The sequence below is a fragment of the Acomys minous genome, assembly GCF_964271855.1.
Source record: "Acomys minous genome assembly, chromosome: 15".
Lineage (NCBI taxonomy): Eukaryota > Metazoa > Chordata > Mammalia > Rodentia > Muridae > Acomys > Acomys minous.
In genome coordinates, this window is record NC_140497.1 from 81,692,632 (window position 1) to 81,712,366 (window position 19,735).

The 19,735-nt window shown below is 47.7% G+C and overlaps 1 protein-coding gene across 2 annotated transcripts; it reads right to left on the minus strand.

Moving 5' to 3' along the window:
- Positions 1-549: 549 nt before the first annotated feature.
- Positions 550-19,619, minus strand: AKAP8 (A-kinase anchoring protein 8). 2 transcript variants are annotated; one of them, XM_084759384.1, is made up of 14 exons: positions 19,407-19,619; positions 17,427-17,465; positions 16,255-16,287; positions 15,179-15,458; positions 14,251-14,752; positions 13,751-13,880; positions 13,502-13,548; positions 12,266-12,299; positions 10,368-10,491; positions 8,649-8,790; positions 8,091-8,184; positions 6,683-6,813; positions 3,519-3,614; positions 550-2,475 (listed from the first exon to the last, which is right to left on the minus strand). In XM_084759384.1, exons 1-14 carry the CDS (start codon positions 19,423-19,425, stop codon positions 2,029-2,031), a joined length of 2,118 nt encoding a protein of 705 aa, XP_084615510.1. In that variant the 5' UTR covers positions 19,426-19,619; the 3' UTR covers positions 550-2,028. The 2 variants fall into 2 exon arrangements, with proteins under 2 accessions (XP_084615510.1, XP_084615511.1); XM_084759385.1 differs by having other exon boundaries at positions 10,368-10,455; positions 19,407-19,615.
- Between the last annotated feature and the right edge of the window lie 116 nt (positions 19,620-19,735).

Here is a 19,735-nt window from a genome sequence, read left to right on the forward strand (position 1 = left end):
ATAAGGTTTTGCTAAGTTGACAAGGCAGGCCTCAACCTCTGTAGTAGCTGGGACTAAAATCAGGCTTTAAAATGTTTTTAGAGCCGAGTTAGATGGAGTTACAGAAAATAAAAAACCCAGGTTCCTTATTTTTTTTTAAACAGGGCCCAGCTTGGTGGTGCACACCTTTCATCCCACCACTCAGGAGGCAGAGGTAGGTGGATCTCTATGAGTTTGAGGCCAGCCTGGTCTAAAAAGTTAAATCCAGACAGCCAAGGCTACAGAGAGACCCTGTCTTGAAACAAAACAAAGCGGAGTGATCTCATCAGGTAAGGGCGCTGGATCCCTGGAACCTACAAGCTGTTCTCTGGCTTCTGTATGCACACCATGGCATGTTTATGCACACTAAGTAAATGTACAAGATCTGCTTGCTATGAGGCCCTAGGTCCATCACCAGGACAGGAATGAACAAACAGAGAGACACACACACACACTCTCACTCTCTCTCTCCAGACCACATCTACAGCAATGTCGTCTAGGGGCCTGTCTCAAAACCAAACCAAACAAATGTTTCAGTGGCATCACTTTTTATTGCTTAAGTTTTGACATTGATATTCCCAAGGTTCATCTCATATACCCTAGTAATGCTCCTTGGCAGAAATGCTGATGGAATTGCTGCAATATTTTATTGCCTTTTGTAGTAATTCTCCATTGGCTGATGCTTTCAAGATGTGAGCTGTGTTCAGTCAATGATGGACAAAGCAATTAATTTCAAAGGGGCAACTATCATCATTCTGATGCTGTAGAACTTGGCATATACTACATCAAAGACATGCTAAGCCACCTCTTCTCAGGTTCAGAACTGCCAAAGAAATACTATTTGCCTAAATGAAACATCTTCACTTAGCCATATGAGCTTTTACAACTAGATTTTATCTGTGGAGACTTCTATTTTCAAGACAAGGTCTCTCTGTGTTAGCCTTGGCTGTCCTGGACTCCCTTTGTAGACCAGGCTGGCCTCGAACTCACAGCGATCCGCCTGCCTCTGCCTCCCGAGTGCTGGGATTACAGGCGTGCACCACCACGCCCAGCTCTTCCTAGATACTTTTAGGTGGGAATAACAAAATTAAAACAAACAAAAAGCCACCAACATCCAGCACTAATGGAGTGGTGGAAGATAAAGAGGTAAAAATGATTAAAAAGCTGATTAATTAAAAAGCATTGAACGGTGAGAACCAGTGCCAGTGCCCTCATGCTATAGGCTCAGATTGAGTGTGCCTCCTTTGGAAGAGTCTCTACGGAGGGGCTTTCTCAGACCTCATGCACAGGCCAAGGTCACTGCCAAGACATGACAGATGTCTAATGTTAACAGGATGCTGCCACAGCTGGTAAGGAACATGGAACACCATGTAGTACAAAACCAAGGCCCAGTGGAACATGGCTGTACACACTCAGGCCCAGGACTCTGAAGGCTGACAAGGAGGACTGAGTTCTGAGGATAGGTTCGGTCAAACAAGATGCTATCTCAATGCCAAAGCTAAAATAAAGGCCTTAATAAAATCTGTCTGATCTTAGGCAGGACTGTTGGTGAGGGGGCACAATCTCAGCTCTCACCCACACGGAGGGTTGAACTGTATGTCTGACAGAATGTGCCATGCAGGTGAATAAAGGGAATTCCCCTAAACAACAAAAATTTCTCAAGCAAGTCGTATTCCTATCAAGCTGCTTCCCAAGTAACAAACAAATAAAAACATACCCTCACATTCTGTCAGTTTCAGCACTTAACATATATCAGGAAGATCTACTTTTATTATTCTAACTGCAGTGCACAGGTAGCCAGCCATCAAAGGCCACTTGGGAAAATGGTTTATCTCTTTTGTATTCTAACAAAGGTGGGAAGCCATCCGCTGTACAGCATTAATCCTTGAGGTACATTGGGAAGGAAATGGCGAAGTCTTTCCATCAAGTAACAACCCCCACCCCTAGCACTGCTTATAAACCAAAGAGAGCACACGATATAACACATCCCTTCAAACAGGGAAGAAAAGGTCATTCTAGGGGAGTATCTTTGGACTCTGCATCACTCTGTCCTACTTCATCTTCCATGATTCCTGGGATAGCAATGGGTGCAGTGCTTTCTGCCTCTGCTGCTGGCACCACGGCTTCATTTCTGGCCTCAGCAGCATCACTTCTGTCCTTGTCTTCAGTGTTCCCATTTTCAGGGGCTGTTCCACAGGTTTGCTCTTCCAGCAGCTTTTCAGTGTGGGGGTCACTACTGGCCTCTGCTGTATCCGCAGGGCCTTTCACTTCAGCTGGGACTTCATTATGGTCTGTGGCTGGGTCTCCTTCTCCCTCCACAGCCCTCACTGCTGCTGTAATCACCTCTGCTAAGACTTCTGCAGCTACCTCCTCTGGCGTCGGCTCCTTCTCCTCTCCTACATTTTCATCTCCTTCTGTCTCAAGATCAGCAGTTTCATTGACAAAAGGATCTTCACCCTGTACAAAGAGGGACACAACTCAGGGACACAGCCTAACAGCGGGCCAGTTTATAAGGAGCTCTTGTTTTAACAACAGTCTGCAGACTGTAGCAAAAAACTGCAGTCTTCAAAGTTTACAGAGGAGATTCAGTTTGCTTAGTTTTTTTTTTTTTTTTTTTGAGACAGGGTTTCTCTGTGTAGCCTCGACTGTCCTAGACTCGTTTTGTAGACCAGGTTGGCCTGGAATTCACAGAGATCTGCCTGTCTCTGCCTCCTGTGCTGGTATTAAAGGTGCGCACCACATCCGGCTTGGCTAGTTTATCTTTATGGAGAATTTCACATATGGGTACTCTCTGTCCTCAAAATCACAACCTATTATCTGTTAAATGTCACACATTTTTTCTGGGTTGTTGGGGATTAAATCCAAGTCATCACACATGCTATAAACAAGTGCTCTATCACTAGTAAGCCCATAGGCTCTATTTGCACTGTGTTCAGCCTATTGTTACTATTATGGCTGGCCTCAAATTCAGTAATCCTCTTGTGTCTAGATATCAACTGCGTGCCACCACACAACCTTCTCTATTCTTTAATCCTTTTTATATCATTTGTAATTTGTTTTAATTGTTCTGCTATGAGACCAGGCCTTGCTATGTTGCCATGCTGATCTGAATTTCCTAGGCTGAAACTTGAATCTCCCTCCCATGGCTCCAGAGTAGCTGGGACCACAGTCACCTGTCACTCCACCCAGCTGGGATACTTTCTAAGAGTAGATCACGAGCATCTGCTCAGTACTTCACAACAAGACAGTCAGTCTTTTTCATGTTGTGTGTGAGTAGCATATGCAGTGATCCACTAAACAGCATCACAACCCACGGTCTCGGGTAAAGTACCAAGTCTCTAGAAACCCTCAGTGCCACAGATCTAACACCTAAGTGTTTTGATGTCCTTCAATTTCTCCAAAACTCAGAAATGATTAACACTGCACTCTAGCTACATTCCATACACATCATCTTCCATTCCCCAAAGCTTTTCCGGCCCACTAGATTCCCAAACACAAACCTTGAGGTATTTTTCCAGCATCTTCACTATATGTTTGTTGTTCAAAACACTCTTAGCCACATGAAGACTTGTTTTCTTGAACTGTTCAGCAGCCAACTGCAAAGGCAACCAGAAATATGCTTAAAAAAAGAAAAAAAAAAGAGAGAGATCTATTTATTAAGTATGCAGTGTTTTGCCTGCATGTAACCAGAAGGCACCAGATCTCATTATAGACGGTTGTGAGCCACCATGTGGTTGCTGGGAATTGACCCAGGACCTTTGAAAGACCAAACAGTACTCTTAACATCTGAGCCAACTCTTCAGCCCCAGAAACATGCTTTTTAAAGTAGCCAAGAGAAAGAAACCATAGAACTAGCTGGGGTGATGCCTAGTTCAACTGCCAACTTGACACAACCCAACTAACCGGGCAGAAGTCTCAATGATGTACTGCCTGGATCAGGCTGGCTGGTCATCAGGCACATACAGGCATGCATTCCCTCTCTGCTCTTGACTATGGATGTAACAGTTGCTCCAGGTTTCCGCCTTGACTTCCTTGAAATGATGTAGTATAACCTGAATTGTTAGTTAAACTCTTTCTCCACTAAGTTGTCCTCGCTCAGGGTATTTTATTACAGTAGGAAATGAAATTAGGATACTATGTCAAACTTTCAAGACATGCAACTTCTGTCTTTATTTTCGAGGAAAATCTCAACATGGCAATTACGAAAGAAAAGTACCAGAGAGCCCTTGAAATAAAAGTAGCGCAATTAAGTGGAAAGGTTATAAAACAAAAACAGGATGACACCTGTAAGACCATGTACCGTCTGTATTTAGTGAGACCCTATCTCAAAACAACAACAAAAACACAAAAAGCAAAACCCAGGCCAGGTGTGGTGGTGCACACCTTTCATCCCAGCACTTGAGGCAGAGGCAGGCAGATTGCTGTGAGTTCGAGGCCAGCCTCATCTACAGTGAGTCAGGATAGCCAAGGCTACACAGGGACATATCCCCTCCCACACATACAAACCAAACCAAACACAAACATAAAAAGGTTAAGTTGTGTGGACTAAAGAGGGAGTTTTGGAGTTATATTACCCTCATGGTAACTCCCAGCAGCATCAGCCAAAACCTTACAGACTATGTCAAGCATGCTGGTGTGTGGCTCTGAGACCAGCTTCTATAGAGTGGCATCTTGCTTAAAAAACAGTTCACAACCGGGCATGGTGGCACACACTTGTAATCCCAGCACTCAGGGAGGCAGAGGCAGGTGGATCTCTGTTAAGTTCAAGGCCAGCCTGGTCTACAAAGGGAATCCAGGATAGCCGAGGCTACATAGAGAAAGCCTGTCTTGGTGGTGGTGGTGGTGGTGGTGGTGGGAGCAGTTCACAGACTATGACTGCTTTGTGGCTTATCTTTTCATACACCAATCCCTTGCTTGTAGACTGCTCTTCTGCTGATCTCAGAAAGCCCTAGAAGGAACTGGAGAGATGCTCTTTTTTTGGTGGTGGTTCTTTTTTGTTTGTGTTTTTGAGACAGGTTTTCCCTGTGTAGCCTTGGCTGTCCTGGACTCACTTTATAGATGAGGCTGCCTTGAAATCACAGAGATCCTCCTGCTTCTGCCTCGGGAGCGCTGGGATTACAAGTGTGTGCCACCACTCAACTTGGAGGGATGCTCTCTGGCTAACAACACTTTTTGCTCTTGTAGAGGATCTTGGGTTGGTTCCTAGCAGCCACACGGCAGCACACGGAGTCTCTAAATACAGTTACAGGGGATCTGGAGCTTCTCTCACCACACGGCACCAGACATTCACATGGTGCACAGGTATAACAATACCTAATAGGAAAACTATCATACACACAAAATACAAATAAATCTAAAGGAAAAAACAGCAAGCAGTAAGAGATGAAATGGATCCCAGAGGAGGTGAATTCATTCCTTTGACCCCTGTACTCAGGAGGCAGAGGCAGGTGATCTGTGAGGTGAAGCACTGGGTAGAGGTGAGGTGGTGTGCCATTGGAACTGTTTTCACTGAGATGCTAACCCAGTGGCCAGCAGCGCAGCCACAGCAGTTGTGCCACACAATGCACATCAGATACTCTGGGCCCACAGAGCCTCCTAAAGGCAGGGAGGGAACTGACTTCATGCTTCCTTCAGATAACAAAGTCCAAGGACATTCAAATTTCCAGTCAGATGGCCCAGTGTTTGCATAGGACCTAACGCATATCCTCCCTGTATGTTAGATGACTTATAAGCCTAATATATAACTAATGCTATGATAAGGTATTGGTTGGGGAACATTAAAAAAAGAATTGCAGTGTGTTCAGTACAGTTGCAATTCCTCTACCAAATGTTTTCTTTCTTTTTTCTTTTTGTTTTTTCCGAGACAGAGTTTCTCTGTGTAGCCTTGGCTGTCCTAGACTCACTCTGTAGACCAGGCTGGCCTGGAACTCACAGCGATCCGCCTCCCAAGTGCCAGGCTTTACCAAATGTTTTTAATGCCCAGTTGGTTCAATCTGTTATTGGAAGATGCACAGGGCAAGGCCACTGTATTGATCAGACTTTTTATGGAAACAAACAAAACCAGCAACAACAAAAACCCTTACTAATCCCTGGGTTAAATCTTTAAACCGTTAGCCTCAGCATCAAGGGAAAAGCAAAGCAGTACCAAAACCTGGGTTAGTCCCTCAGGCCACTGAGTTCTGAATGGCCTTTGGCCTCGCCTTACAGAAACTCAGTTTCCCAGCAACTGGGAAACTTTGGTGTGACCTGTAGAAAACTGTAGTAAACAGTTTCAATTCAGAATTTCTGCTACTATATCTATAGCCAACCCATGCACCAAATTTCTGTCTGTGTTTTCTCCCCTTCTTTTTAAGAGATAGGGCTAGGCTGGGTGTGGAGGCATACACCTTTATCCTCGGGAGGCAGGCAGGCGGATCTTGGAGTTCTAGGCCAGTCAGGGCTACATAGTGAGAACCTGTCTGAAACAAAGGAAGAATGAAAGCCTGCCTCTGAACCCAGCCTCCAAATAGGTGGGAATAACAGGTACATTTCACCAAGTCCAACCTGCATTTTAACAGAACCTGGAGGGGAGGTTACAGCCACAAAACCTGACAGCGATGTGAGCATTCAACAGGCAGCAAAGTGAATGGTCACCCCAGAAAGCAGCCTGCATCAAAGGACTTACCCTTCGGTTATGGTTATGGTCCACAGAGTGCAGATGCCGCTGAAGGAGCTGGTGCTGCGCAGGAATCAGCATGTCACAGGCCAAGCAGTGTGCGGCCTCAATCTTCTTGAAGAAATGTTCCTGGCCAATCCCTGGAATGGAACCCAGACAAGCAGTTTTCTTCCTCCTCCTACCCATCAAGGTTCACATTGTGTCCTTGTTGTACCAGCCTCTAAGGATACCACTAGGTTAGAAGATGAGCCAGTGGAGATCAGTCTCCTGTATGTTCCCCCAGGAGACCTGGCCCACTGTGAGGAGTGCTGGCTCACACATCATCCTTCCAGTTGTGTCCCCACTGAGGAGAGACCCATCAGGCTGCTTCACATGCTTCTGACAGGCTGGGCTGCAGCTGTGCTCTCATCTCACTGCACCCAGGGCTTCTTCCCACTTAGTACTTTTCTTACAGAACTTGGCTTCACATTTTTGGCAGTCTTCTGCAGACCTGGCTGGCTATTAACTCAAGAGTCCAACCTGCCTCTGCCTCCCAAGGATTAAAGATGTGTGCCACCATCACCTGGCTTTGTTTTTTTTTGTTTTGTTATTTCTTTTTCTTTTCTTTTTTTTTTTTTTGACAAGGTTTCCCTCTGTAGCCTTGGCTGTCCTGAACTTGCTTTGTAGAGCAGGCTGTCCTCGAAACTCACATCGATCCTCCTGCCTCTGCCTCCCGAGTGCTGGGATTAAAGGTATGTGCCACCATGCCTGGTCTGTTGTTTTTTCAAGACAAGGTTTTTCTGTGTAGCCTTGACTGTCCCAGACTCACTTTGTAGACCAGGCTGGCCTCCAACTCACAGCGATCATAGAGATCCACCTGCTTCTGCCTCCCAGTGCTGGGATTAAAGGCGTGTGTGCCACCACACCCTGCTCCTGAACTATTTTTTATGGTATGGGGATTAAATATGCTCAGACTGCATACATGCTAGCTAAGCGCTGTAACATATAGAGCTATACAAGCCTCTACCCTCTAGTCCTTTTTCCCCCTTCAATGTATTTATTTTATGTGTATGGGTATTTTATCTGTATTCATGTTCACGTGCACAGAAGCCAAAAGAGGGAATTAGATCTCCTGAGATCGGAGACACAGAGGCTGTGAGCTGCCATGTGGTAGTAATAATCACACCTGAAGCTGGGTGTGGTGGAGAGCGCCTTCAATCCTAGCACTCAGAGGCAGGTGGATTTCAGGCCAGCCTGGTCTACAGTCCAGGACAGCCAAGGCTACACAGAGAAACCCTGTCTTGAAAAACAAAAAACAAACAAAAAGGAAAAAAGAATCAAACCTGAGTCCTCTGGAAGAATAGCCAGCCTGCACTGAGTCATGTTCTGCACCTTTAAGAGCACCTGGAATAACTTGGACACTGGGATCACAATTTACCTTTGAATGGATCTGGTTTGGGTTTAGGGCTTTCCTTCTCCAACAATTCCTGACGACGCTTCTCAATTTTCTTATTCCTGTTTATGATGTACTCCTAGAAGGATTGAGAGATGCCACAACATGAAATGAGAACACTTTACTCTGGTCACTTCTTTTTCTTTTTTTAAATTTTTATTTATTTTTGCTTTATTTGCATTGGTTGAGGCCATTAGATCCCTTGGAGCTGGAATTACAGACAGGTGTGAGCTGCCATGTGGATGCTGGGAATTGAACCTGGGTCCTTTGGAAGAGCAGACAAATCTCTTAACCACTGAGCTAACTCTCCAGCCCCCATTCTGGGTACTTCTATACTGCATGGAGCTTGAAAAGGTGCTACTTTGGCAGCTCTATAAGCAAAATCTGTTGTGGTCAGAGATATTATCACTGTGACACAGGGACATGTAATAGCTTCAGTTTGGGAAAAGAAACTGCACCATGTTTAGGCCTCTCATTCCTCTTGACCCTCTGAAGGGTCCTCACAGTTGCAAGGCTGTCTACAAACACTGAAGCATCCTTTACCTGGAGGAACTCCACTGTCTTGTCAGGCAGTTTGGTACTTATAAACCTCAATGTCTCTTTGTGAAATTTGCTTTGCAGATGCTTTTGAATTTCTTCATCTTCAAAGCTACGAAACTTGCATACAGAACAAGCAAACTGAATCCTAGAGAGAACACAGAAAGAAGTGTAATACAGAGATCACTAGCTCATCTCTGAGTATAGAAATGTCAAAGAAAACAGGATTCTCTTGTCCTTGAAAGAGTAAAGGAAAGCTTCTCGTCTCACGTGCTAAGCGACCAAGGCCAGCCAGGAAACACCACGTAGTAGACACCCCTGGCTGAATGGTGGGACAGCCCTGCAAACACTTCAGGAAAACCATTCCACCAACTGTATACCAATTGCTCTGGGCCAAAGAGAACATTCTAAAGTGGTGAGTGAAAAGGAGATACTCAAATCAGGTGGTGGCGGCACAAACCTTTAATCCCAGCATTTAGGAGGCAGAGGCAGGCAGATTGGTATGAATTCGAGGCCAGCCTGGTCTACAAAGTGAGTCCAGGACAGCCAAGGCTACAGAGAGAAAGAAACCCTGTCTCGGGGTGGGGGGTGAGGGGGGAAGAAAGAAAAAAAAAGAAAAGAAAAGGAGACAGTCCCTAGAGCAGGGCCGATGAGAAACTACTGAAGAGTTGGAGCTGACAAGTTGCAATTTTATTCTCTGCTCTAATAGTCTTGTTTCTTTTTTGTTTTCCTGAGACTGAGTTTCTCTGTGTAGTCCTGATGTCCTCAAGCTCAAGAGATCTGCTTGCCTCTGCTTCCTCAGCGCTAGAATTAAAGTGTGTGACACCATGCCTACCTCTAACAATCTCAAACGCCTTTGAAATTCTTGTTCATGACTGCAGAGACAAAACATTAAAAAACAAAAGAGGAGGAAAAAAAAGAGGCACGAAGCCATAGACATTAACACACACACTCGGCACTTTGAAGCTTTGGATTCCTTCCCCAATAACACAAAAATAAATGTAATCTCATTCTCTGAGTGGCATAAAAAGACCCAAACCCTTTCATCATTTAGAAATCACGTGGTACGTATGTCTGTGTGCAGGCATACACACTTATGAGAAGGCTGGAGGTCAGACGTCCTGTTCCACCTTTCTCTACCTTATTTCTTTGAGATAGGGTCTGTCATCAAACAGCCAGCACAGCGCACTGATCCTGTCTCACCAACAGTACTGAGTATACAGATGTTCCTGTCTATGCAGGACTTTGGTTGTAGGTGCTGGTTTTAGGTCCTAATGCTTATTTATTTATGTAGCAAGTGTCTAACCTACAGAACCATCTCCCCAGACCAAATGTTTTTTTAAAAACTTCTCTACGTTGTATCTTCCATTAACCTTGCTAAGATTTCTTTTCTTATTTTACATTTATTTATTATTTATATAGCATTCTGCCTGCACGTGTGCCAGAAGGCCAGAAGAGAACACCAGACCTCATTATAGATAGTTATGGGCCACCATGTGGTTGCTGGGAATTGAACTCAGGACCTTTGGAAGAACAGCCAGTGCTCTTAGCCTCTGAGCTATCACTCCAGCCCCCTGGTTAAGATTTCTTACATCTGAAGTTACATCAAATCAAACTCCTGTGCATTATGGGTGAGCTTGGAGAGCTAGACGGTTCCCAGATCCAACTGCCTTCAGTGGGCGATCTTTACCTAGTGCTGTCAACCTGCCTCACTGGCCTCCTTACCTGTCAGCTGCTCGGTCGCGCATCCTGTCTCTCCTCCTTTGCTTCTCCCGTCTCTTCTTCACATCATCGTCCTCATCCTCCTTTTCTCCTATAATGGAAGAGTCCCCTCGAGACACTGAGGAGCCTACAGGAGAGGCCAGCTCCAGGGTCAAGCTGGATGCTGCAGCTTGGCAGCTACACCTTGTGCCCAGCTTCCACCTCTTTTGTGGCGGGGCCAGGATACCCCAAGGCACTGAGGAGCTGTTAGAGGTTCCTGATGTACCAGGACCTTCTATGAAAACCCAGAAGAGTTGCCTCACTCCTCCCATGGCCTGATGGGCAGAGGCCCATCTCACTCATGGCCACCTAGTCTGTTCTGTCCTAGCCTGCTTGTCCAATATACCACTCTGTTGTTGGGTCTTCTCCCACGTCACTCAAAGAGCTGCAAATATCCCCACAGAGGCAGCAGCTGGAAGGCCTCAAGAAATAAAGCAAGCTGTACTGCCATCCTCCATCCCACCTCTAGGTGGGTTGTGGTGACCGTCCTGTTAGCCTCTCCTAACTAGGGACTCAGCAGGTCTGACAGTCCTTGCTGGCCCGATCTCTCTATCTTCTACTCATAAAACCAACAACCTTGGACTTTACCAAGGTCGAGTGGAGAGCAATCCTAGAAGCAAAAATGGTAAGAGACCAATTGGTCCTCCCATCCATTCCCTGGGGCTGGCATAACTCCCATGAGAGCCCCGTGGCCAGCATCTTCAGCATAAGACCACGCCAGATCCCCAGGCTCAGGGCTAGGGCTGGATGCTGAAAAAAGGTTGGATAAGCATCTGAACTGTAACCCCTACCCCTGATGCCAGTCCCGAGACTGTCCCACGAAGATGGCGACCGGCGTGCGCTGCTCAGAAGCCTCTCAAAAGGACGTGTGGGACTTTTGGCAAGAGGTCACTGCCTGAAACTATGACTGCTGTTTAATAGCAAAGTCATCTCGGTTGGGTAGCAGGACCTGTGCGCAACAAACATGTCACCTTTGCTTTAGCATTTACCCGGCTGCATGAGCTGCTGAACGCTAGGGGGTGATTCTCAGCTGTGTGGGTTGGGGGTTATCTGAGGGTTAGCTAACCCGAGAGCCTTAAAGGAGCCAAGGGCTTCAGATTATAGATGATGAAGGCTAGCCTGTGATACTTGAGAGTAACCAACTAGTACAGGCCCATAGAACAGGGAGGAAAAAAGTGGCTCCTGGGTGAGCCTAAAGCCTTGCAGCTCAGGCTGATTCTCCAAGTCATCCTTGGGGTATAACCTTTGTTGGACTCTTGGGTTTCCGGCCCTCGAATTGACAACACTTGTTCAGTGACAAATACCTTGAGATATGGGCCTGAGTGTACCTTATAGGCCACTGTCCCATGACCTCAAGATCAACCACAGTAGGTATTTGCTCTCTGTCCAAACGTATTGAAGCTGCCAGTATTTCTTGCAGAGGTCAGAATACACAGTGATGAGGTTCACAATTGAGGGGGCAGGGGAAGAAGCCAAAACCACGAACCTCCCAACTAGATGGTAGGTATAGACAGAGAAGACTGGCCAGAATATGGGAAGAAAATGGGACTCTTTTTTCTCACAATTCTGAAACTCATTTTCCTACCATGGCTTTCACAGATACCCAGAGATGGGCTCCCAAACTCCTACAACTTGTATCCACTGAGGCAAAAGGGAACTCCTTTCAAGCAAACCCTGCTCCAAACATTGGAGCCGAGCTTTGGGGGTGGTTCACACAATGCAGGCCACTGCACAGCTGCAGCTCCTCTGCCACAAGCCACGAAGCTCTCTATGAAAGTCTGTTTTGCTCAGAAGATGGCTGGAGCTTGGTAATGAGTATGAGTCAGAGACAAAGGATGGAAAAGGTACTGAGTGATGCCTACCTCTCTGCTTCCTGGAGTCACAGAATTCATCCTCCTGAAAAAGGGCATATGAAATGTCAGGCAGTGAGGTGGAAGGTCCAGAATTCTCCATAACCAGCCCAAGCCCCAATACCTAGTATGTGGTCTTACCAGTCTTTGTCTTGCTATGGTGCTAGGAAATGAGGCAGTGTTGGGGAACCCTCAGAGCTACAGAACAGAGTTCAAATGTCCTGTTACAATTCACTGCCATTAGAAGACTACAAAGATTTTTTTCCCTACAGTCACTGACTCAGTTCTCTCCAAAGTGACAGAAGCTGCTTGGTGGCAAAGGCATATCATACCGCCGTTCCGTACTACAGAATAAGAGCTTGGGAGGAGAAGCAGCTCCAGTCTGTGGTGTTCTAAGTCCAGCACTGACTGGAAACAGGCTTTCCCAAATTTCCAAGTGTGTGTTTAGCATTCTAACAAAGTAGGGTAAACCCAGATCCTAGGATGATTTAAGTAGAGCCAATTCCTTAGGCAGGTCTATGAGACCTGTAGAGATGCGCAGCCTCAAGAGCTAGGTGGAATGAACGAGGAGAAGGTAAGACTCTCAGAACACCTTGAAAGTTGTTCTTGGTAAGTGGGTAGGGGATGACAGAGCACTCGGAGAACATGGTCTAAGCACTGGATTCTATCTCCTGCTACCCCACCCTCACCCTGCTCTCCACCTGACCATTACAAGTACACAGAGGAAACTTTTTAACACTAGGTGCAGGTACAAAGTACCCTCCTCAGAAATGTGGTGTGGCCCAAGACTGGACTCTGCTGTCACTCCTCAGTGACAGGCTATCAGGTCAGCAGCAGCCTGAAGAGTCCCACAATTAGAAGGCTGATGGCTAGACTCAACACTGTAAGGCAAGGAAAAGGGTTTGGGAATTTTAAAAGAGAATAACAGATAATATCCCTGGGAAGCCTGCTCTTTTCAGAAGGAAAATGGGAGACTGGATCGAGGGGAGAGGATGGGAGGTTGAGAAGCGTAACTAAGAAGAGCAGAGGGAGGAGGAACTGCAGCCGGGATACAATGTACGTGGGAAGAATTAACAGCAGCAGCAACCACCACAACCAAAAAGGAAAAAGAAAAAAAAAAAAGGGAGAACAGTTGTTACAGGGTGCATACAAAGGGTATGTGGTTGACTCTATCAAAACAGCTATTTCCATCCATGTGAGGAAGAAAAAAAGCCCAGAGAAAGAGAGAATCCACGAAGGTGAACTTACCCCCCTGAACTCTTCATCTCCTGACCGTAAGTCACCAGCTCCATCATCTGCCAAGCACAGGGTCATAAGCATTAGCCCCTAGGTGGATGGCCTCCATCCAGAGCACTGTCATGCTCCCAAGCTCAGAAACCAGACTGACAATAGGGCTTAAGGCTAAGGCAGCGGTCGGCCAAACAATGCCACCTCAAGTCCTGAACAGGTAACTGATTCATCTTACACCCACCTTGCTTAGTGATCCCCAGAGCATACCGTTTTCAGACAGATCTCCTTCACTGTCAGCACGGGCCAGTTTGGCATCAGTTTCTTCAAACAGTGGAAACTGCTTCCGCTTCCTGCCCATGTTGTCTGGTCCAAAGCGCTCAAACCCTCTCCTTCTGGGCTATAGATACAAACACATGCCATGTACTGCTAACCCAGGACAGTAAGATATCCCACAAATAAATATCTGCATTTGTAAGAACAGAGAACAAAGGCACAAAAATGCCTTAAAAAAGCAAGAGATACTACAGTTGGAATCCAAAGCCTGCAGATACAAAGCCACTCGTGTGATTCTATTACTACGAAATATCCACAACTGGCTAACTCAGGGATGGCCAACGAGTTGATGGAGACATCTAAAACTTATTAAAAGTGGAACTGTAAACTGGAAAATAAGGGCACCTTACAATATACAAAGACACACAACTTTTACCTCAATAAAGCTGCTAGGAAGAAAGGGCAGCAAGGCCTGACAGACTTGGTAAACTTACCCAATCCCGAATCCGAGTCTGGGACCGGCCACATCCATAAGGCATGGTGCTACCAAAACCTCCCACCCCCTGCATCCCCATAATGCCGTAGTCAGGGGCCATGGCCTGGGAGAAGAGGGGAGGCGGTGGCCTGTTGGTGGAGGGCCCACCCAGACCACGCCCACCCATGTAGTTCAGCTCATTCCAGGTGGTAGAGAGGGGCTCCGCAGAGGCCGAGGGTGGCATGAAGGGGTCACTACGCATGAAGGTGCTGGAGTTGTTCCGGTCCTGGAAGCGGCCCTGGCCCTGGCCCTGGCCCTGGCCCCGGCCCCTCAAGAAACCATCAAGGGAGCCCCGTTCTGGGGTTGGGTCCCGACAGTCATTGAATGTCCCACCAAAGCTACCATTACGGTCAGCCCCCATGTCAAAGTCATAATCATAACTGTAGCTGGGACGGTAGGAATTGTGCTCCGGCAAACAGGGCCTGGAGTCGTAGGACTCGTACGGCTGGAAGCGGAAGGAGCTGCAAAGGAAGTATATAACTTGTTAGGAACAGCCAGGAGACTGGCTAAGGCACCCAATAATTTGCCGAGTGTGGCTAACTTTACACTAAGCTGATCCTCTCACATTCAGAACAAGAAGCCAAACCACTCAATATCTACTTAAATGCCCAGGAAGCAAACTGGCTTAAGACCCTCATTCAAACATTTCTAACAAAGACAGAGCATGACACCTTTGCCAGATAAAGAAGGAATCTTGGATTAACTCAAATAGCCAACAGTTTAGAAAACCTCCAATTAAGCTGTATTGCAGCCCCTTCCCTCCAGGGTCCACCTCCTGTCTAATACACAGAAGCAGGGAAGAGGACTTTCCAAAAGAGTTGGTGCCCATCCCATCGCCAGGATTCAAGAAAGGGACTCCACCAGGAAAGGTTTAAGGCCGTAATCACCTGTCGCGGTCTTGTACGCCCTCCCCACTGCTGCTGGTCCCACCTCTGCCTCCTTCCTTGGACAACATGTCCAAACGTTGATTGATCTTGGCAATGAGCGAATCGGAGTTGTCAGTACATGGCTCTGGGGCAAAAGAGGCCATATGCATGGCAGAACTCCCAACTGCCAGGCCACCATCGCTGGTTTTGGTGGCCTCCCATGAGGCTGGGCCATAACTATAGGGTGCTCCTGCGGAGACACTGGTGTTCTGGGCGTTGTAGTAGTTGTAGTTTTCATAACCTGTCAGAAGAAAGAGGAATGATGTTAGACCTCAGCACATGAGGCTGTGCATGAGATCCTTGTGAGCAGGGGCACCCCGCCCACCAGGAAGGAAAAAGTTAGGAAACCAAGCACCGCTAGCACCATACCACAACACATATTAACAAGACAGGTGGCCAAAGGTTCTCATAGCAGGCTGTCTTTAAGAGACAGTAGGCTGGGGCTGGAGAGATGGCTCAGTGGTTAAGAGTACTGGCTTCTCTTCTAGATGTCCTGAGTTCAATTCCCAGCAACACATAAAGGCTTGAAACAATTTCTAATGGGCTCTGATGCCTTCTTCTGGCGTACAGGTGTACACGCAGGCAGAACATTCATTATATCTACCCATATCTACCTATCCATCTACCTATTTACCCATCTATCTAGTTTCATCGGTGGCACACGCCTTTAATCCTAGCTAGCACTTGGGAGGCAGAGGCAGGCAGATTACTGTGAGCTCAAGGCCAGCCTGGTCTATAGAAGGAGCTCCAAGGCAGCCAAGACTACACAGAGAAATCCTGTCTCGAAAAACCAAAGACAGCAGGGCTTGTTTCCTAACCAGAGGCGGATAAGAGCCTCAGAATAGCAATTCACAATCCCGACAAAGGTATTTAAAAGCTGTTGTTCCTGCACTATATCTATAATCTCTCTATCTCTATAACAAGTTCAAACTCCCCTTCAGGCCAGCCTACCTCATGCACTCCTCAGCGTTCAATGTCCAGCAACCTTTTTAAAAGCCTTACTTGCCCACCTCAAGATCCCTTTCAGAAGGTCTTACCTTGCCAGCTGGCCATACTGCTTCCATATGCACCTTAGGGAAAACAATACACAAGCACTTCAATGCCAGACTTCAACTTCTCTAAGGATAGCTGCCACCTCAACGTGCCAGAAGCCGGGGTGTGATGGCAGTGGCAGTGATCCTTAGCATGCTCATGTTTTATAGAACATTTCTCTCCCAGACAAGCCTGACTTCTTCCATGAAAGCCAGGAAAAGAAAGTACACAGTAGCTCCCAGGGTGGTGAGCCATACTACAATGCAATCTGAGAGGCCAGTTTGGCCTGGTCCTTCAGAGAGATCCCCCTACACAGGCTCAGTTCTCACCAAGAGCCAAAACCTAGTTACTGCCAATCACACCAACAGGGCACCAGTGGAAAATCACATTCTCAACTGAACAAGAGCATAGTATGTGGCAAAGGTTTCTTGAGACCTCCTCCTGTGACACATGGTGATACACAGAAGAGTGGCTTGCCTCCATTTGTGCTAGGGATATGTCCCAGGATTGGAGAACAAGGGAAGCCTTTGTTCCTTGGAATGGGGCTGAGTGTGGGACAGGTTCTAGACTCAGAAAACAAGGGCGTGCAAAAGCCTAGGCCACACCAGCCATCTATTTCTGTGCAGTTCTTGAGTTAAAAATAGGTTTTATCGCCGGACATGGTGGTGCACACCTTTAACCCCAGCACTGTGAGTTCGAGGTCAGCCTGGTCTACAAAGTGAGTCCAGGACAAGCAAGGCTACACAGAGAAACCCTGTCTTGCGGGGGGGGGGGGGGGGGGGGAGGAGATTATTTCTCTAAACGGACACAGGAAAAGTACCTCAAAATAAAGATATACCAAATATAATAGGAATGCACAGTTTGCACATACAGACTAGTAGGGTGTGTACAGATTGATGGCTTCTCCTGGGGCCACTTGCATGTTGAATATACAATCTACTGAGTTCTTTTCAGATTTAAAAGAAACTGGGTGGTGTTCGAGTAGTGGAGCGATAGAGGCAGTTTACAAACCAGCTCTGCTCCCTTGCAGTGCTCAATAAACTATTTTTCCTTTCCTATTTAAAGAAAGAAAGAAAAGGCAATTATACCCTGGTGAAGGCCAATGTTGGGCTCTACTACAAAGCAGCGTGCAGTGGGGGAAACCTACAGTTCAACCCATTAAGCAAAACCTACTCACCCTGAGTGTTGGCAGGCCCAGTACTCCATGCCCCATAGCCTGCAAAAAAGATCATGTATTAAGATTCTATCTTATCATCAAGAAAATATGAGTTCTGATAACCTGCAAGAATCGTCTAACACGATTTCCCCTGCAGAAGTGCCAATTAAAATGAGGGACTGTAACCTAGCACATCCCCACACCCTACACCCCCCGCCCACCAAGGAAAAACATTACATTTTACCTAGCTGCGCTGAGGACACAGGGCACAACATTAGACCACAGTGCTCACCCTCCTGGTTCAGCCACCACATAAACCTACCAAGTCACCGACATCACCCTTTCGGACAGGAGACAAGAGGGGAACTACACTCTCTTCATTTGTGCTCCTGGAGCCTCACGCACAGCTTGACCCAGTGGCACAGCCCCTAGCTGTCAAATGACTTCACGGTGACAAAGTGATTACCTCCCTTTCCAGAATATTCCAAACCTACCACTAACACAGTTTCCTCAGTGTGTTGGCAGAACAGGCGCTCGGCAAGTACTGCCATACCTAATTGCTACTTAGAGCAAAGGGAGCTGACAGTCCTAAATTAAAGAGAGAGAGCTTCTTATCAACTGTTCTGCAGGCTGTGGCTTCCAGGCCCTATCCCCACCCTGTTAACCAAGCAGCCCTTTAACAGTAAGTGAATCACCTCTGGAAACACACCGCGTCCCTGCAAGACTCTAGTCTAACTGCCCTCAAATAATCCTTGAGAGGAAGAAGCCAGGGAAGCTGTAAGTACTTTATAACTGCGTCTGTCATGTTACTGGCAGGTACAAAGTGGGGGGTCATCATGAAGCTCTCTAATTCAAGGGGCATAAAGCTGGGCTGTGGCAGCTATCTGGTGGAAAAGGCTAAGAATGGAAGACCTTAGCTAGGATCCGAAAGGTAAAGAGTGCCAGGCTGTCCTTGAAGATACCGGAGCACAAGTGCTCATGCCTCCTCAGGTCTCTCTGCCATGTCCAGTTCCCGGGATCGTGTTACTCTGCTGCCTCTCAAAACCCCTTCCTCCCCCCAGAGGCCAGAAGCTGCTAACCACTCCCTGAGCCTACTTCGAACCCCATTTTCACGTGTTCCAACTGTCTCCTGTAGATAGGTTTCGCAGAGAATAAAGGCCTCCCAGGAGGTTCTCATTCTAAAGATTAAAAACCTCGAACCCAGAGATCAGCTAGTCTCTGCCTCCCGGGTGTTGGGATTAAAGGTGTGTGCCACCACGCCCGGCAAAGATGCTGCAATTTAAGTTAGAAAAAGGAACAGTCCCGCTTCCACAGTTCCCTTGGTCCCTCCAGGACGCTGTAATGTTATAGGCAAGACTTCTAGTCCCACAGTAAACTGAGACCTGGAGGACGACTTATCCGTGGTCTTTCGGAAATTTTTACACAAAAATACGTAGCACCTGTCCGGCCCTTGGAGGTAGCACACGCCGCGTACACTGGAGAGACCCAGTCAGGTTATCCCTAGGGGATGCACCAGGTCTTGCAGCGCGGAACGGCTGGGCTCACCACGCGCAGCCCGAAAAGCTTCGGAGAAAGCGAGCCCCGGCGCACGTGCGCTCAAGGATGGCCCGCAGCTGCCGCACGCCCCTCTCCCGCACGTTTTAGCCCCGCCCCTGGGGCCGCCATTTTGTGGCGTCTTCTGAAGAGAAGGCGGGACTGAGAAGGCCGGGTCCCGGCCGCGATGAGATCCACTCGGCTTGCACGGTGAAAACGGCTCAGGGCGCACCCAGAAACCCGCTACAGTGTCGGCCTCCGCGCCACATCCACCCCCCCTCGAATCCTACTGGCCAATCCACATGCGGCACCTAGGTAACGACTGCGCCGGGGCCCAATAAGGGGCGCGCGCGCGTCCTGGCCGACCCTACGAGGATCGGTCTGCGGCAAGTGCGTTCCGGCCGCCGGCTGCGCCCGAATACCCCCGTGCAGCAGAGCGTCCCGTGGTGCGGAATAGCCCATACTAACCTCCATAGCCTTGCTCCATGTCTTCGACGCGACCCGCCAGCAGACCCTTTTCTTAGCTTTCCTTAGAACGCATGCGTTCAACGTGCCATCTGCTACTGGAAGACGAAGGGCGTACGTCGCTCCTTTTGGGCGCTATTATTGGTTGGCCTCCAACTGGGCCCGCCCCCACCATCCCGCCTAGCCTTCCGGGTTGCTAGGCTCGGCGTCCACAGCATCTCGGGAATTGGGCCTCAAGGGTAAGCTAGTGCGCAAGAGCGGCCAGGTTCGCGCACGCGTGAGCTGCTCCCGTGCGTTTACCCGTGCGCAGGCGCAGTTTGTCTCTGGACACT

What these genes read in the sequence shown, in the direction of transcription:
- AKAP8 (XM_084759384.1), bottom strand. An exon ending in AGACAGTGGAGTTCCTCCAG is followed by an intron (nt 8,185 to 8,648) that starts GTAAAGGATGCT and finishes CAATCCTTCTAG; the next exon opens with GAGTACATCATAAACAGGAA. An exon ending in CAAACCAGATCCATTCAAAG is followed by an intron (nt 6,814 to 8,090) that starts GTAAATTGTGAT and finishes GTTCCATTCCAG; the next exon opens with GGATTGGCCAGGAACATTTC.